Source organism: Lynx canadensis, chromosome E3, assembly GCF_007474595.2.
Source record: "Lynx canadensis isolate LIC74 chromosome E3, mLynCan4.pri.v2, whole genome shotgun sequence".
Lineage (NCBI taxonomy): Eukaryota > Metazoa > Chordata > Mammalia > Carnivora > Felidae > Lynx > Lynx canadensis.
The window spans coordinates 38,090,453-38,110,379 of NC_044318.1; the positions used below are offsets into that span (position 1 = coordinate 38,090,453).

Sequence of the window (19,927 nt, forward strand, 5' to 3'; positions counted from 1 at the left end):
GCCAGATGCGGGGCTTGAACTCACGGACCACGAGATGATGATCTGAGCTGAAGTCAGACACCTAACCGACTGAGCCACCCAGGCGCCCCACGATCCTGCCCATCTTAATGGGAACACAGTGTCCAAGGAACTAGAGCCTCCTGGATTTCTATCCAGTACATGCTTACTGCCATGATTTTTTAAACACTATAGCTAAAATGAACAAAGAAATAAAAGGCTCAGAACACTGCCTACTCATTTTATACTTCTTTATAACAGTAACATTTTTTGCATATTTTTTTTCCCAAGACTATTTTCTCATTTCAGAAGAAGCTTTCCTCCATAGGCTAAAAAAGTGTGAAACCACGTCAACTTTCTGAAATCAACTAATAACCAAAGGTCGAGTCCTGTATATGGTCTTATCCCGAGGTCATTTTGACAAGGGTGCTTCCCAAAGTCTCAAAGAATAGAAAGGGAGAAGTCTGAAATTGGAAGCACGTTTGTGCTGGAAACCTTCCCACCTGAGGGCAAACATTTGTGTAATTCCAGCCTGTCTGCATTAATATAGCCACAGAGTGACATCCTGATGGGGGAGGATACTGGAGTGTGCTGTGGTCTTTCCAGGAGAGTGAAGGGAGTGCACAGCGTGGGGCCTACATGCAGGTGGGATACAGCCCCCAAGTCCATTCCCAGTAAGATGAGCAAACACACAGCTAACCGTGCAGAGCCAGCCGAGTGGGTCACCAGCACGGCTGCTTTTCCAGCTCTGACGCCGACTGGGGACCCACGTGGAAGTCCATGCTGGGGACCCACGTGGAAGAACAGCCGTACTTTCAGGAGTTCCATCAGTGCTTTGGCACTTGTGGGCTTGTGTCTCAATGCTGCTCCCTAGGAATATCACAAAACCGTGACGGCCCGCAGACTGCGCAGGTGGTCATTCAGGTGTGGAGCTAGGGTGAACCAGGGAATTCTCAGCTCACGGTTTCCTAATCTATGCAACCACTTAAAATAACAGTCTTTGGGCCGTGACCTGAAAAAGCCCCGCCCCCCCAATACCCCTGGGCAAATAGCAGATCACACGGAGAATCAGCAGTTACATTTGTCACAGGCCCTATGACATCTCTACCAAATACAGAGCCATACCAGGCTCTGATGGTAGGAACTGACTTTGTACCAAGGAGGATATGGCTGGAGATCATAAAAGGGGAGAGGGTATAGGCGGAGTAATTACCCGGAAGAACAAAAACTCACAGGTGGAGACTGTTGCTAAGAACTGGCTAATTAGAACATACAGTGTCTACATCTTAATATCTATTTCTGGTTCCTCTTATTTCTGATACAAATTCCATGGGTTTTCACATCTCAGACGCACAAGTTCTCGGAAAAGTGGGGAGTCCAGCTCTCTGGATTCAGTAATGGTCTTTAGAGCAGCTGAGTGACCTTTTACTTTAACAGACGCTTTACCTGATTTTCTTAAAGCTTAATTTAATATTCACATGCATCCTGTAAAGATCTCCAGCTTTAATCACCCGCTGTAATTGCCTTCTATGAGAGCTGAAAGAACATCATTTACAGTGATCAGCCATAAAACATTATGACTTAGTTGTAAAGGCAGAACTGAACTGTTATCAGAAGGTGGCTGGTTGTCAGGCTGCAAACAGACAAGCAGCAACCAGATTAAGAACTTTCAACGTGATTTTAAAAATCGAAAATGATCTGCAATATAAATAATGTCAATAAAGAAAACGGAGACCATCTCTTTGGGAGAAGACAGACTTGGGTGGAAAGTAAGCCACGTAATTAACTGTGCGGCCTTGCACACATTATTTCTTCCCTTTGTTTCCTTGTGTGTTAAATGGGGATGACAGTGACCTCCTAGGGCTTTTTTAAAAATGGGGGATGAAATCATGTAGAATATCTGCATACTGGACCCAGAGCAGACTTCAGTAAATGACTGCTGTTCCTACTGTTGCAATGGACTGCATTTTTGGGTCCCCTCCAAGCTCTTCTGCTGACATCCTAACCCCCCAGTGTGGAGGCAGGAGGTGATGACATCAGGATGTGGGGCCTTTGGGGGGTAATTAGGTCATGAGAACGGAGCCCTCATGAAGGAGATTCGTACCCTCCTAAAGGGACCCTTTCCACCATGTGAGTATATAGTAGGAACTCGGCATCCCAGAAGAGGGTTCTTCCCAGAACCTGACCAGGCTGGCAGTCCCCAGCCTCCGGAGTCGAGAGGAGTAAATGTCTGTTGTCCACAAGCCAACCAGTCTGTGGTGTTTTGCTACAGCGCCCAAGCTAAGACAACGAGTATCACAGGCTTTCATCACACATTAGGCAACATCCTGTCTTCCTATCCTTCGGGGAAAGCCCGAAATGGATGTTAGCACGGGAGGGAATCGGGCCTGCCCTCCACGACACCCTGCAGTCACTGAGGCTGCTTCCTCTCTCCACGTTCCCTCCAAATCAGAAAACCACATATCTCATTTTTCTGAAGCACGATCTACAAAGACATTTTAGCCCAGCAAGTAGGACAATGTGAGTTTGCAAACCTTGGAAACTCTGAAGAAAGACAAACTAAACATGTGTTTCTTAATCAGTGACTTCAGAACACTGAGCCCCTTCATAAAGGGCCAGGGGACAACATGAAAGTAAGAGTGGGATTATTTAGTCCAGGAAAGAGTAAAAGCTCCGACACAAGGGAACTAACCACGGTCACCATCTGTATCCAACTACTGAGTAAACACAGTTTTTCACAGAAAACTCTATTTACAACTAACAACTGGTTCTGTGGCCTCATCTTGGCTGATAACCATTACTTTGTTTAGGATTTCCCCAGACGAGATGGGTAATGGATGTATGTTAGATTTGATAAAAATGATTGCGAGGAAAATTCAATTTTCCATCCCCCTTGCTTGTGCCCTCTAAAAATTGCTTATCTTTTCATATCAATTATAGCGACAGGGAAAGCAGATGAAGTACTTCAATGAATGTGACATCCGAAGTGATCCAGGCTGGGAAGGTACTTACTGCATGAGTAAGTCACAATGTTGAGTCCCTCTCAATACATGACAAGTTTTGAAATGTTCTGTTTAATTATTAAGAACCTGCAATGAAAGGATGTCAAATTCTCAGTCACCTGAATGCAAGCATGCGGCTGCTTGTTGGCTAAGGTTAAGAAATTAGATCCCAGGGTCAAGGGTAAAATTATTAGGGTTACATCCAGCTGCAGCCTTAGAAGCGCCAGTTAGAAGACTCCTGTGTCGAGATGTCTGGACAGAAGAATTTAAATTGATGTATCTCACAAGGGGACAGGAGGACGGGTAGTTGTGAAAAACATTAAAGGTGGGCTTTGGGGGAGATTTGAGGTCTGATTGCGAAGTCACTACTAGGTGACAGTCTGTGCCCTTGGATAATCATCCTATCCTGGAAGAAGCAAGTGAATGCCGACACTCTGTCTACTGAATGCACCAGCTGGAGCAGCTGTGCTCCACCCCGCCGGCTGTGGCTTGCTCTGGGGGCAGAGTCCGCCAAGGCCGGTCACCAGCAATGGCTGGGAAGACGAGGATGGCCGTGCGCGTCACCAGAGCAGACCACGTCCTGTTCTATGCCCACATAGTGTCTACTGCATCCTGGGTGACAAGTGACAACACACCCTGCTGTTATGAATGCTCCGTCACCGAGTGCTGACTATCTCCCCTCCCACCACACACTTCGGCAAACCTGTGCTCACACTCTCACTCACGGCCACCCAAGTGTACCCCTGGCAGCTGCAAAAGGGTGCCAGCCTCCGAGCTGCATGTGCATGAACAGTACACGGAGACTGAATGTTTATGGGGAGTGGTTCTGAGCTCAAAACAGAGCTTCCTTTTGAAAACAAAACCAAGCTCCTCTGAGGTTTGAGTGTGGAGAAGCTCTTAACTGAATGTCCAGTTCAACGGGAAGGCTGCTTCCTGAGCTCTCTATGCCTTCTCCTCTGGCCTGGACACGGGTTGGCCACCAAAGCACACCCAGAGTGCAAAATACATGCTGTTCCTTTTTAAAAGGAAAATCTAGGGTGTTGGGGGCTCAGAGAAACTTTGTATTGAGTCCCTAATCCCCTAGTCGCAATTCTTGTGGTTTTGGTCGATGACCCCAATCTTTTTGGGGCCTTGGAGCCCTCAGCTCGGTAATGGTGTTGATCACGGACTCACAGGCTGTTGTGGGATTCAACAGGGAAAATGTCCGTGAAACACCTACCTGCAGCTCAAGGCTCATCAGGGCCCTGCTTCTGCCTCTCCCTTGGGGAATCACTTAACAGCACACTTATTTATAAATTAGCATCAGAGCTACATATAGCTCGGAACAGTTTCTGCTCCTACATCACCTAGAAGAATTTTGCCAAACTGGGTTGTTCCACAGCTAACGTTAACGTCTAATGCTTTTTAACACACATTTGAAGGACTACAGAGAAGGGAATTTCACATGTATTTCCATTTTGGATATGTTAGTGTATTTTAATAAAGTAGAAGTCTGCGGTCTCTTTTATATGTATCCAAAGGAATCTGGGCATTTGACAGAGCAGGTCTAAGGATCTGATGCACGTTGTCGCCCATTTGAAAAAAAGACATCGGGGCGCCTGGGTGGCGCAGTCGGTTAAGCGTCCGACTTCAGCCAGGTCACGATCTCGCGGTCCGTGAGTTCGAGCCCCGCGTCGGGCTCTGGGCTGATGGCTCGGAGCCTGGAGCCTGTTTCCGATTCTGTGTCTCCCTCTCTCTCTGCCCCTCCCCCGTTCATGCTCTGTCTCTCTCTGTCCCAAAAATAAATAAATGTTGAAAAAAAAAAAAATTAAAAAAAAAAAAAAAAGACAAAAAAATAAAAAAAAAAAAGACATCAACAAGCTTTAATTTTTAGTAGCCAGAAATCTGACCTCATTCCTTTTTCATCTTGAACCTGTACTTTCATTCTATACCTCCCACAGAATTTTATCCTAATTTATTACATTTAATGATTCCAAGTATTTTATTGATCACCCTATCATAGCCTCTGACAAAATATGCATATAAATTAAAATTTCCCAGCAACCATATGGCTCTGGGGTTAAAAAAAAAAAAAGTTCTCTTGGATTGAGTTACTGTTACAATTGTTATTTGTACTCAATTAATCAAAAGTATAACCGATTTTGATGAATATTATACATAAAAAAAATCACTGAAAATGGCTCTCTCCCAGAAATGGATAGCCGTGTACCCTGATTCTAATCCTACTTCTTTTCTGTATATATAACTCCTGTGAAACTATGTTCGTAGAAAAGCAGATGACGGTGGAAGGAATTTTGTTACCTGGGTTTCTCTCAGTTCTTTTAGCCCCTTCTGAACTCCACATGGTCATTTATTAGTTAGGATAGATCGTTTTTTTGTTCGTTTGATCATTTATTTGTAGCAAATAAAGCGTGGAATCACAGTGCTTGGCACACAGAGGTGCGTTCCCCGCTCCCTAAGGCGTCATTCCACTGGGGGCTCTCTCGGGCTGTTCTTCCAGTATCTGGACAGCTTCCAGCCTGGGCTCCACCATCTCCCAAAGTGGCCTGGCCACAGGGAAGGGAGAGCGTGAAGGTCACTTGCTGCCTCTTAAATCCCTGGCCTGGAAGCGATGTACTTCATTCCACTCACATTTCATTGACTAGTGTTAGGCGAATCGCCCCCAAACCACAAAGAGGCCAGAAATGTCTTCCTGTCCTACAAGCAGAAGCTGCACTGATATCAGCAATCTTCAAAAATTATTTGTAATAAAAAGTCAACTGACACTGCGTTTCGGTCCTGCCTCACTTTGCAGACAGCAAGACACCGAAGCACCTAATTTATACAATGATTTATTGGAGTCCTTCACTTTCTCAATGCCGATACTGACATTTAGGATTACCCCTTTGTTTGGGACCTGGACACTCACACCCTCACTTAATGCCTGTGTTAAAGAATCGGGATGAGTGTGATTTGTGCCGAGTGAGAGAGGCAACTGCGGAAGGAAGAGAGCTCCCTGAAACTCAGGCATGCTCAGGCAGATCTGGCTTTAGGAAGAGTATATGAAAGCACCTGGAAATAGATTCCGCAAAGATTATGCGTGCCTGCTTACCCCCTTGGAAATGTGTGTGTGTGTGTGCCCTGAGAGGTCCGCATAGGCTGCTTTGGGAGACTAAGGATACTTGGTTACCCTGAATACATTGAAAAGTTGAGGGCAAGTTACAATTTATGGTTTAAACTGACTCTCTCAGACTTGCCAATGGTGAGATTAGGCTGCAATCAGCCATAAAGGGGAAAGAAAGGCAGCATGGGAAGAGAAGACGGACGAGAGCAGGTAGGTAATGGAAATAACCCAGTTTTGTCTCATCCGCCAGGCCTCATTGGTCTTTGTTGTTGTTGTTGTTGTTGTTTGTTTTGTTTTAAACTAAGTCTGGTTGAGAATCACCAGTTGAACTTGATTCTAAGCCTGTCACTAACCCATACAAACATATGCCTGGGGTTGAGAAACAAAACAGAACTAGCTTTTTTTTTTTTTTTTTTTTTTTTTTTAAGTAAGGGCTTGAACACAGGGCTTGAACTCACGACCCTGAGATCACAACCTGAGCTGGAATCAAGAGTTGGATCCTCAATTGACTGAGCCACCCAGGTGCCCCTAATCTATGTTTTTAAAGCAAAGCCATAAGAAGAAAACTAACCTTTGATAATGCCAGGTGTGTTGGTGGGATGGCCCCACATCATACACTGTAATTAATGCACATTCTCTCAAGGGGAGAACCAAAAATGTTCATTTTCAAGGAGGTAGACAGGATGCCCTCATGTATCTGTCTGCTCTCAGAACTTGCCAATGGGCTGTGGTTTCACCTTCGCCCAGACAGACGTATTTGTGTCAAGTGGACCCTGGAACAACATGGGGGTTGGGTTGCTGACACCCCACACAGTTGAAAATCTGTGTATAACTTTGACTCCCCCAAACTTAACTCCTAATAGCCTACTGTTGCCAATAACATAACACTCGATTAACATAAAATTTTGTAGGTTTTATGTATTACATGCTATATTCTTATAATAAAATAAGCTAGAGAAAAAACATCATTAAGAAAATCATAAGGAAGAGAAAATACATTTACAGAGCCGTACTGAGTTTATTGGGAAAAAAACGTGCATGTAAGTGGACCCATGCAGTTCAAACTCATGTTCTTCAAGGACCAGCTATATTTGGTTTTAACTAAACTAACTGTCACAGAATAGATAACCAGACACAAGCGTTCCTGGCAAGAGGCACGGATTGGAGTCACTCCACAGGCAGCACAGAAGAGGACGACGAACAGCGGCTCTGCATCGGCAATGATACTGGATACATAGTCCTCCTTAAACAGAGGTTCCAAGAATTTGTCTAAAAAACTAAACAGCAGGAAGACAACGTAAAATATGGATTTCCACTCAAGAAGTGTCTATTGTGCCATGAGACATGAACTAAAGATGGAATGAATCTAAAAGTTAATGAAGGGGAACCTCACTGAAGTCGGCTCGGGGGCTAGAACGGGAGGCTGGAGTGACATCCCTCGATGTCTCTCACAGGAAGAAATGTCTATTACAGACCCAAGAGAAGAACAATCAACAGGAAAGAAACCTCAGCTACAGGGCCCGGCAGGCCAAGATAATGCAATGCGTGCCCTAAACAAAATCAACCACCCTACAACTCAGCCAATCGGGGACTGTCACCACCATGAACCCTTGTTTTTCCCCAATGGATGTTTGTTCAATCCCCGCCCCCACCACATACAACTTCCTCCTTCTTCTCCATAAAACAACGTTCCTCTCCTTTGTTTCTTGGATTTGCCTATGGTTTTGCCATGGTTTGCTTGTCCTGAATTGCAATGTTCTGTTATTCCTGAATAAACTCACTTCTACCGGTAAAATAACTACTTGTCTTATTTTTAAGATTAATAAGATGTTCAAGATTAGCGAGACACTAAAGATACCACTTATCTCTTTTGTATCTCTTATGCTTATAATCTATAAACAACTGAGTGTGCATATGTTAGCGTGAAGGCTCAAGGCTTATTTCCTGATGGAGTGCCTACAAACACGCTTTAGAGACCACAGCCTACACTCAGTTCTGCTCACGCCCAGCCCCAGGATCCCCGGGCCAGAGCACGTCTCACTACACACCCCACTTAGAAGGCTCAATCCGTCCTAAATGATTAACTCATCACTCTACCATAAAGCACACACTTGCTATATGTGTTTCTCAAAGTTCTGGCAGTAAAGGTCCCTACAATGTGTAAAGCTGTAGCAGGCTTCTAAATTGATCATTTGTGGGAGGGCCACAGTCTCTAGACAGGTTTCCAGTAATATTTCAAACTGCTACTATTGCTTTGGGAATCCAACCCACGTCAGGGCACACTTGACAGGCTCATGCCTTGCCCCCTCTCTCCCTGAAATTTTCAGGCACAAAGAAAACAAGAGAGAATCTTATCTGGGCACACAAAAGTCAGGTTTTACCGGGCAGTTCTCTCAGACGACTGTTTGACTGTTCCTGGACATTATTCTCAGGAATCCGGTCTCAACTACTAAGCCTATATGAGGTCTGCAGTCAAATTAGCATTATAGAGGACAAAGGAATGTTAAGTGGTCTTCAGAATGAAAAGCCATGGTTTGTCAGCCCGAAGGAGGATCAGCTAAAATGATGTGCTAGCTGAGGACTTTGTTTGAAGAACAGGCATTGAAATGAAAGACGTGAAAACACGGGAAGGAGGCAGGCGGCCGTGTCTCTCTCCCCCTAAGCCTCCTCCCGGCAGAGACTCTCATTACGCCTGGCGTCCTGCGCATCGGGTCAGAAGTGATGATGTGTCGAGGTGTGCAGGCGGCCGTCACACAATGATGGATTGATCATCGTGCGGAATTCCTCTCATCTCCTGACTCTACCCTTTTCTCTGATTTTAAGGAGAAGCTCTTATTCACATATCATTCAGTTCAGAAGATCTGATCCACAAAAGTTAACTCAATGTAAAATCTTCAAAGCAAAAACCAAAAGCAGGTCGACAGGTTTATAAAAGCTTGCCTGGGTCTGACCTCAGAATAGAAACGTCTACTCTCGGGTGAGTTCAGCCCATTCTTTTTCTGGCGTGCACCTGAACTGCGGGAGCCAGCGATGAAAATTCATGCAGGGCGCTTCAACGGTCCCACCTATGTCCTTGACATCTGCTGGCTTCACGTCACATCACAACTTCAAAGCAAATCCACCCCTGAGATGGCAGCAAGCTTTCACGGGGGAGGAGAACGGAGAGTTCAGAGATGGCCTCTCCTTCAGGACAGGAGGTATCTGTGCAGCACATGCTACGATTTATCTTCTTGGCCAGACAAAAGGGGGAGAAACGTGAAGAGATGAGAACGCCAGCCACCAACCATGCACCAACAGCAGGCGGCACCATTATGGGACTGCATTTCCCCGCTAATTGTCACGCTTTTGTAAACATTTATTTATTTCTATTTAAAACCCTCTTTATCTTCTGCTTCCCATACGCTTCCAGTGTAGGTAAAGCGTTTTGGCAACCGAAACGGTGGCGAGGTTTTGAACTCCTCACGTCCACAGTTGTTGGGGAAGATACATCATTCTCCCTGTGGGGGGCTGGGTGTTAGGGCATCACTCATTTAGATGTTTGAAGGCAAGGCGGCCCCCCTGTGCTCTCCCACCTGACACGGGCTGTCCTCAGGAGGGACAGCTTATTCTTACGATAGGAAACGAGAGGTGGGGCCTCCGGGCACTCTCCAATTTCAAATCAGCTACAGTACAAGGCACCAGGAACTTAATCTCCAGTTACCCCTATCAACCTCAGTCGTATTCACTACAGAAACATTCTTTATTTTACTCTCCTGATGCCGAAGAAAAATTTATCTTCGTTAAATGATAATTGGGCTGTAGCATCTTTGGATTCTTCAGAAATGCTGGCTGGCAAGTTTTGAAAAAAAATTTCATCAATCTTGTTTGGTGTTTTACAAAGGCTCCATCAGAAAAAAAAAAAAAAAAGAAAGAAACAAAAGATGTGTAAGTGTGCTGAGGACACCTCATCCCCAAGCAGCCTCCCCCGGTGCTGCAGGGAGTCCTGAACTATAGGTTCTGCCACTGTTTCCGGAAGGAAGCGACATGTAAACACACAGTTCTGGGGTTTCTGCAGATTTATCAATTTCCTGATCTTTAGAGGTTTCAAAATAGGATTTTTAGTGAGAAAGCGCATAATTGAGTGCCATTTAACTTTCAGCTAAATCCAATATGTCACAGAATGTTATCCTAAGAATCAAATAAGGCCGGTTCCTCAACTTCTCATTCTTCACATTTTACTTGGACCCAATAAAAAGCAAAGGACTATATAAGGAAACAGTAGGCAGCTTTTCCTCCTGAGATTTTAAAACAAGTCCGTCCGTATCACAACCTCTTTATAACCCACCTTCTACACATTTTACCCCGGTGCCAATGAAAAGATAAAAATACACAAGGAGCAAAATGCAAGGCAGTTAATTATAATATTTATGAGCTACTCCCAATACACTTCTGGGTTGGAGTAGAAACTGAAATTACTGAAAAAGCATTTACATATCCCAATTACCTAACGCTACGGTATCCATTAGTATGGCAACTTGCAAATCACTGTTTTATTTTTGTTTCCTACTGGCCTTTCTACAATAGGCAATGTAGAACACCATGGGTTCAGACTATTTCATAACTCTTTGATGTTAGCATTACATTAACCAGAATATTTGTGGAATTTTTTTCTCTCTTCCAACAGACTGAGGCCAATTTCCTTGTTTCTGACCTAGAATTTTACCAGTTTGACCAATTATTATCCTGGTAGGTATATCACAATTGAGTGATAAATCTATTTTCTAAATAGAAGAAATGGCTGTAATTGTAAAACTTGGAAAACACTAAAGCAATCAATCTATTTAATAATGTGACTTCCATCTGTTGTTATCGATACTGAAAAAAATTCTTGAGAAGTCATATTTATTCCACTCTGGTCCTTTAAATATCAGTACCTCCTGGCCTATATTTTGTGAAACACCACACCTAGTCGATGCACATAACTCTCCAAAGCCTTAAAAAGGCCATGGAGACAGCCCAGTCTGTGCCCAGTCTATAATCTGGAGATCAGGTTTCAATTCCCAGGAACAAAGGGGCTGATGGCAGGATAATGGCCACTTGGGGGCACTTACCAGGAACGTGAGGGGACGTAGAAGCCGACCAGGTAACCCCGGGGTCTCCTACCCCATGTTTGCTACAGACATTCCCTCGGCCAGCCCTACTTGGCTTCGTGCAATCGTATCCCTCAGGGAGCACAAGCAGCAAACGCTATGATCCCAACCCATGAATGAAAGGAAACTTTTCAAACCCGAGGGAGAAGCCACTGCTCAGAGACGTTTCTCAAAAAGGTGACGTCTGCTACCATACAGACAAAATCACTTACTTCACTCTTGTCTGATGTGATCACGGAATTCTGAAGTCTACAACTATTTCCCACCTGTATTTTCTCAACACAAAATCACCTCATTTCATCCCATGAAGCTTCATGCTGCAAACGCCTGGCGACGGGCCCCGTGAGACGCACGCTTTAATCTTTTAGGTCAGAGTTTTTGCTTCTGGTCATTTTCCCCTTCTCCAGCAATCAACTCTGGGAGAATTCCTAGAGACCTCTTCAAAGGCCAAGTGTTTAAACTAAGTTTCCTCAGACTAACATTTCTGTAAATAAACTGCAGGTGTAACGGTAATTGTACGTGTTCTCTTCACAATTCCGTTAAATCAGGTAGAAAAAATGGTCAGCTCATTATGATTAAGAAACACTGCTAATTTGAACACAATATTTATGTTTTCTCAAGGATTTTATTTTTAAATTAACATAACCTGTGCCTAATCTAGTCTCAAATAAGGTTCATTGATGGAATTCCTTATAAACCAAGATTTGTTGTTAAAACAATACACGTTAAAAACGATTTTTGAAACCCCCAAAACGAATAAGACCTTGCAGTGGGCATCACCTGTTGTGTTCACATTTTACGCGTACAGCTTCAAAGAAAGCAACTATTGACAGTGGATCAATATTGAACCATGGCCACCATCCTAGAGACAGAAGATTGATTGCAAAGGGCCCCGTGAGACATGCATTAATTAAATCAAGACTTTATTGCTTTCAGAATTATCATGTGGCGTCTCACAACTTACCTGCTACGCTCAGGTGAACGAGCGGGCTGGTCTTGCTGTCTCCGTTGCGTTCGTTGACGGCCTGCGCGTAGTAAACCCTGGCATCACCCGCTGTCGCTGCAAGGATCACCAGTTGATTTTCCAGTGTGATGGCTCTGTGTCAGACAAGAGACAGCGTCAGAGCCACTCCACAGCGCTTCTTGTTCGTAAGGCAAATTAGTTTATCAGGCCAACGAGAGAGGCGTGTCCAGGGCTTTAAAAAGATCTCGAAGGACAAAAACACACAGGCCGAGCTGAGGCACATGGCGGTGGCTGAGCCTCCTCTGGCCTCGTCCACACTCCAGTAGGGAGGCTTTGAGCCCTCTGCTTCCTACTGACCCTCGGTTGTGAGGCACTCACATATCCAGGGTTAGTTAAAAACTCAGAGCTTCCCCTGGGAACTTGTAACAAGTTCAAGAAATCCCAGAAGGGCTGGTCTTTTTCTTTCAGGCAGGGCCGTGAGATCACACCATGGCCACAAACTACAAATAAACTCTCAGACGGAAGGCGGAACTGCCCAAAACCTAGACCGGGGGGCAAATGAATTTGCTGCGGTTTTCTCCGCCTCCCAAGGAACCTCATTAGAGTTTCTGTACCTCTATTTCTCAACTGGCGGGTAGAAGAAAAGTCGCCAGTGGGCATGGTGCTGGCCCTTTCAACTGGATTCCCCCATAACTGCTGATGCCAGGCCTGCTCGTCCTTCACCCCAGCCATCTCCCCGCCCCGCCCATTTCACAGTCTGACCCCTCCTCACGGAGACTTCCCGTAGAGCCCAATTCTGCTGCAGGAAAGAACCTGGGAGACACATTTGACCAGCCACCCTCTCTTCAGAAATGAGAAAACTGAGGAACAGGGTGGTTAAGTTGCTCGTTCAAGGTAACCTAGCAAGGTAACAATACCAGAGGGAGAACACGATCTTCCCACGTATGAACAGATGCTCTGCCAACCAGATCACACCCAGACTCACCAGGTTATTCAAAAGAAGAGGAAGAAGAACAACAAAGACACAACTTCCATAAATCCAAGCAGCTTTTAATTAAAATAAGCTGTCCTGGTATCCTCTGCTCTTGCTAGCGTTTGTAGATTTTGCTACAAAACACAAAATACAAAGGGCGGCCTCCCACTGAGAGTAAGACACATTCTGAGCACCAAAGGGCTCTTAGTTCCCAATGCTGGGAGCACCTTGGGACCTGAAGTGAATCCCACGGCTGCACACAAGTTGTCATTCTACAGGAAATACGTTTATTTGTTCATTTTATTTTATCTTGATTAATTAATCCATTTATCTATTTTAGAGAGAAACAGAGCAAGCGAGCAAGCAAGCGAGCAAGCACGCGAACAGGGGCAAGAGGCAGAGCAGGCCCTACGCTCAATGTGAAGCTCAACGTGGGGCTCGATCCCACGACCCTGGGATCACGACCTGAGCCAAAATCAAGAGTCGGACGCTCAACCACCTGAGCCACCCAGGCGCCCCTATTTGTTCATTTTAATCCTAGGCAGTCGTAGCCCTTCCAAATCCAGATAAGGTCTCCATTCTGGTAACAGAAAAAACACAGAAACTGGGTGATCTGTCACGGGGAATTTTACTATAATAATAATTTTTTCCTTCCTGCTACCTTCTGGAAAGCTTTTTCAAAAACTCTCAACTTTTATACATTATACAAGATTATCTTGAGAAGTTAATTGCTTATTCAGGGTTCCCATACGATATATTGCAGCTGGAGGTCTCTAAGACTAACTCACCTCTTTCTCACAAAAATTTCCCTATTAACAAGTTTTCAATTTTTATTCCCATAAAAATACCTCAAAGAAGCTTTACTATAATTATTTATGACTCCTTTATAGATTCCTTTATAGAACCACTGAAATTGTTCCATTTTATTTTAGTGCACGTCACACCAGCACCTAAAATTAAATATGAATATTTATTACACCTGAAGTTACACCTTAATAGTATAACTTTAAAAACTGAGTATGTCATAACTTTTTTCCTTAACATCTGATTTTTGCCATAGTAATTTCAAATATGCCTATGATTTCTCAGAATTATTCTGCAAAAATGCCTATTAATTCTCTATATTATTTATGACATTGTCTCAAGGCTATTAAAAATAAAAAAGTACATAAAGAACAAAAATATTAAAGTTTACATCTATGATAATTTGTATCTTTAAGCCCATTTTTTCTTCTAGTTTTTAATTTCTAGACCATTTTAAGTCAAAACTTATGAGGAAAAACTTGTCTATGCCAAAAAAGACACCGCAAAAATGCCAAAGCTTTGGAGAACATTAGATTAATGAGGACTTTATTCTTTCTTCCTCTCCAACTCTTTCTGAACAGAGCATGTCTAATGAAGAAACTGATTTTTTTTAATGAAAATTAAACTATCTAAAGACAGTTATCTTAATTTCAGATAATTCAGATAATTGTTACAAGGGTGGCGAAAAGAGAAATTTTTAAAAATTTTTTTAAATGTTTATTTTTGAGAGAGCGACAGTGTGAGTGGGGGAGCGGCAAAAGAGAGACGGGGACACAGAATCCGAAGCAGGCTCCAGGCTCCGAGCTGTCGGCACAGAGCCCAACGCAGGGCCCAAATCCATGAACCGTGAGATCATGACCTGAGCCGAAGTCAGACGCTTAAACGACTGAGCCACCCGGACGCCTCTGAAAAGAGCAATTTTTAAAGACAGTGGAGCAGGTACCACACGTTCATTCTTCTTCCCCAACAGACCTTGATTCTGCTGAGCCCACACCTTGTGTGGGGCACCACACATGTGGGCAAATCGGCCCATTCGCAGCACCAGGCGTGTCTCTTGGTCATCGGAGGCCAGTACAGGTACCGGTGCCACGCTCAAGACCATCAGGGGCTGGTCCTGGACCCAAGCTGCCCAGCGGCTGAAGGAGGCGGAGCTTGCTTGGGGGGGAGCTCTCACCCCTCCCGGAGGCCAGGCAGGAAATGTGCTGTTCTGAGCTGCAGGCAGCCGCCCTTGCAATGCAGGGGAAAGGCGGTGCGTAGATAAGAGCAGGAGGAGGGACAGAACTTTGAGAGTCAGAGCAACTTAGTCAACAACCTGAAGGCAATGATGAGGAAGTATGCTAAGTGATCCTTCAACATGACTCTCACATGTGTGCATAAAATATTCTGTGAAAACGTCTGGTTACTGAGGTGGGGGTTGACTTCCAACATTGATTCCACACCTCCAGCATTTTACACCAGCAAAGCGGTTTGCAGAATTGACCCCAACTAGTCTAAGCTGATCATCGTAATCCAACCCCTCTTGCCAGTGACTGACAAAGGAGACCGGGCTTGAACCGGGTGGCTTTGGCATGTATGTGGTGACTGTCCCTGCTCTGGGGCAGCTGCCTCTAGGCCCCTCTCACCAGATGGAAGGACAGGGTTTCCAGGGCTGGGCACCAGGGCTTTTCTCCCTCCACTAGATGCGAGCAAGGACGCGTGTTGTCCAGATATTCGCAGCGGCAATGGGGTGACCACGAAGAGAGCCACCTTAGCGTGACGCTTATGACGTCGGCAGCAGGAGAGAGAAAAAAGAAAGAACTGGGGTCTTTCACCTTGCCAGCTGCCCCAGTCAATGAACCACATCCTGCAGCCCATCCCGTCTCTGGGCTTGCTGTTTCGGGGAATGAGGTACTTCGTTCACGTTTGAACTTGTGTAAGTTAGGGTTTCTGTTACCAGAAGTCACATGAATCCAGACACAGCATATACGGTAGTGTCCCTTTAGAGTTCAAAAAGGGAAGAAGGCATCCTCAGGGCATAAAATGTTAATAGTTCCTGTTGACTGGTACGATTATAACTTATTTTCTTTCGATTTCTGTGTTTTAAAATATTTTTCCAATTTTTCAGGATAAGTCACTTTTGTTACAGAAGAACAACTTTCAAAATGAACGCAAGGGCACGCACTGAATACTTTGCCCATAATATGGACTACTTGGCTTTTTTATCACATAATTCCGAAGTACTAATTTAAAACTTACATTGACTCTGCAGGAAAATTATAGTATTAAGCCAGAGAGATTCTTCCTTTATTTTAACTTTATTAAAATAAACGTATGTATGGTTTTACATAAAACTATTTCCTTAGTCTTCCGCATTTTAATTCTACATTTCAAAATGAAATCTTGTAATTCTAATTCTTTGGGATAGTGATAAAGATAAGAATACACTAACTTAAAAACGTAATCCAGTATGGGTAAAATGCACCACAGCTTGGGAAACAAGAGTGTCAGACTCATGAAGGACAAGTTAAAGGGTCACCTGCTATTGACTATAAGCACAGGGAGTTTTCAGAGAGAAACCTATCAGCTGTCCTTCGTCGTGGGGCTGCCCTAAGGAGGAGACGCTATGATTCACAAGAGAGCTCATTTTAAAGGGCACGTTCCAAGTGCCTTTGACTCTGCACTTGATTCTCCCAACACTTTCTTGAGGCAGTAAGCAAAATAAGAATTCTCTATTTCGGGAAAGTTAAAACCTCAGAGAGTTCCTTGGGGTCTCTGACCGCCAGCACTGATCAGAATCCCCCTTGAGGGAAAAAACGCCGCTGGGCACCTAGACCCAAGGGCTTATGCATGTGATGTGTGGGGTGGGGGTGGGGAGCCAACCAGGGGGCACAGCTACAAGTGAGTTTCCTGCCACACCTGCCAACGTCCGAGGACGTCACATTCTGGACGCCATAAAGAACACCTGCTTTCCAACCTGTGGCACAGATACATTAATTACAGAAGTGCCCTTGGTGGTGGAAGAAAACAGCCCAGCATGCGCCTCACCTTGGAGCTGCAGGAATGGAAAGGCAGATGTTCGCACGGACTGCCATGGGAAGAGACGTAAGTAACTGTGTCCACTGTTCAGTCAGCCTGGAGTCCCCAGGCCTAACTCAGAGTGGAGGAGATACGAAGCTGAACCAAGTGCACACTGCCCATATCCCGAGGAGCTCAGATTCAGTGTTCCTTTTTAAAATTTAACTTAATTAAAAAATCTTTATGTAGTTTTGAGAGAGAGCAAGCAAGGGAGGGGTGGAGAGAGAGAGGGAGACAGAGAATCCCAAGCAGGCTCTGCACCGTCAGCACAGAGCTGGATGCGGGGCTTGAACTCACGAACCACGAGGTCATGACCTGAGCCGAAATTAGGACTCAGACGCTTAACCGACTGAGCCCCCTAGATTCAGTGTTTTTACAAACTACAGGAAGTAATAGGAAACACTTTATTAACTTTCCCCTAAGAGTGGCTGGGCCCAAAGTGGCAGTCCCGGGGGACATCCAAAAAAATCTCCATGATGTGCCTCAAAACTTTCAATGCAACCCATCCTCGGGCTTTCAAAAAAAGATAAACGGTCTTCGATTATCAGTAAGTTTTTTGATCCTTGACACCGTTCACACAAACTGGATGGTAATACATACATTGATTTATACATTATGATAAAAATTCAGTGAAGGGTTCAGTAAAATAAGAACTGTGCCCATAAAACATAAAAGTATAACTTGGGTTTGTGGTTTTACTATCACAAATGGTAAGGCAGCATTTGATTAAGCTTGGTATTGATATTCAAGCACATTTTTTTAAAAACTTTAGAGCACAAGGAAATGAAGGACATTATTTTTAGGTCCTTAAAAACACAAACATCTAAAATGTTCTCCGTGTTAATTAAACAATTAAGTTTTGAATGGAACGGTTTAAGGCTTATTGTTCTGAGTATAGCCTGCATCTCAAGCCTTACAGCCTCACAGCTACTTCAAGGCAGACAACTTCAAAATTAATGTACTCCCATTACTGGTATAGTTATAAGAACTAAGATTGCTTTCGAGTAGTTTTGGCAATAATGAGTCTCTGGATATTCAATAAACGTTAAGGCACCGGAACGTCATGTGTATTTAGCCACCAAGTAAACACGTGCTGCTGACCGTTTGCGGTGGGTGCAGGAAGAACATTTTGAAAGCAAGTGAAGAATGTGGGAGGCCTGTTTCTTAGAATTTCAAACCAACAGAAAGGACGAGGTGAGCTGAGAAGACAAGAATACTCAGGATAGATGGCGGAAAACACTGGGTACATGGGATGGCAATTCAGCACCATTGTACCGGGAACACAGCCCCCAAGGAGAAAGGCAGCCATCAAATGTGAGAGGGGTGGCTGTCCGGTAACACACACACTGTCCTGTGGTAGGAGAAAGACCACGAGAGATGGAAGAAAGAGACAGGGAGGAGCTGGGCCAACTTTCCACCAGCTTAGTTACCACTGTGGTCCACGCCTTGCCAAACATTTCAATTTAGTCCACAGAGGGACTCTTTTCTATAGCATGTATAGGTAGTTTCACAAGGGCAAGTATATGGGGAAATAGAGGTAAATTTATATAAAGTCTTCAACGTAATTCTTCTATTCTATATGAAGTGTCCACTCTTAATTACAGATACAAGTGGGAGTACATTACGGGATAGGATGTCTGAGATGATTACCACCTTAAAACTGTTTGGATGTGAGGTATATTCAACACTCACATGTTCTGCGTTATGCACACTTGTCCCCCAGTATTTAAGCGCAGAGCCTGACTGAAAGGATGTAATCAACACATACATGTTGAATGAATAACAAGAAGAAAACATACAGGTATTCATTTTTCTCTCTTCATGCTTAAGATTTCAACTCCATCTTGGTGCCAGAACCCAGGCCAGGAAAGAGATAATCCAATCACCCCATGAGTCCGTATGGAGTGACTGCTGTGTGAATGACACTGTCCAGGGAAGGTAACCAGGGAATATGGTCCCTGAACACAAGGAGGGAACAACACATCCAAAAGACAGAAGAAGAAAATGGCAGCCGTATGAAGTCCCCAGTGCGTATTGTATAGAATGTTAAAGGAGGAGGAGCCAAAGAGTCAGCCAAGCCACCAGAAACGTGGAGATCTGACATCTATCTTCCTGGTGACAGCTCCTTAAGAAGTAAAATGCAGGGGCGCCTGGGTGGCGCAGTCGGTTAAGCGTCCGACTTCAGCCAGGTCACGATCTCGCGGTCCGTGGGTTCGGGCCCGCGTTGGGCTCTGGGCTGATGGCTCGGAGCCTGGAGCCTGTTTCCGATTCTGTGTCTCCCTCTCTCTCTGCCCCTCCCCCGTTCATGCTCTGTCTCTCCTGTCCCAAAAATAAATAAACGTTGAAAAAAAAAATTAAAAAAAAAAAAAAAAAGAAGTAAAATGCAGATGTCACATTAGAAAGACAGGCCAGGTCCTCGACGAAAAAAAACATATGCAACACTCAGGAACAGGGGGGGCTGCCCCTGGAGGTGACATGGAAGGAAGGACCGGTTTCCTACCCACGTGTCTGGCCTTCGACCCAAAGCTCTGGCCCAGGGCTCCTGAGAGACAGCGCATGTCCCAAAGGACAGCGCGTCCGAATTTCTCCCAACCCGTGGGCCCGGTTGCCAGCAGCGTGAGCACGGGTGAGCATCCAGGTCAGTAGGCCCAGCTGTGGCTGAGAAACTTCCGGGGGCCATAAAGAGAAGCAGAGAGGACACCCTCCTGGGCACAATGTCTGTCTCTGAATGAGAGCAGAAAGGACACCAGAGCCCAGAGCTTCTTCGCCTTCTCCAAGAGCAGCTCCTGGCGGCCCAAGATTAAACACGGCCTGCCTTCAAGGTAAAATCTCCAACGGTCTCCAGAGAAGACAGCCCCTCTGTCCGCCAGTACGAGATCACGGCAGATGACAGGCAGGAAC

General features: G+C 44.8%; 1 protein-coding gene across 1 annotated transcript in view; it reads right to left on the bottom strand.

The window, feature by feature from the left end:
* The window catches only part of LOC115503971 (protein sidekick-1-like), a 351,671-nt gene that overhangs the window by 164,226 nt on the left and 167,518 nt on the right, over positions 1–19,927 (bottom strand). The window contains exon 4 of the mRNA XM_030300558.1: positions 12,196–12,329. Within this exon, the coding sequence (XP_030156418.1) occupies positions 12,196–12,329 (134 nt within the window). The remainder of the gene's footprint in view (positions 1–12,195; positions 12,330–19,927) is intronic.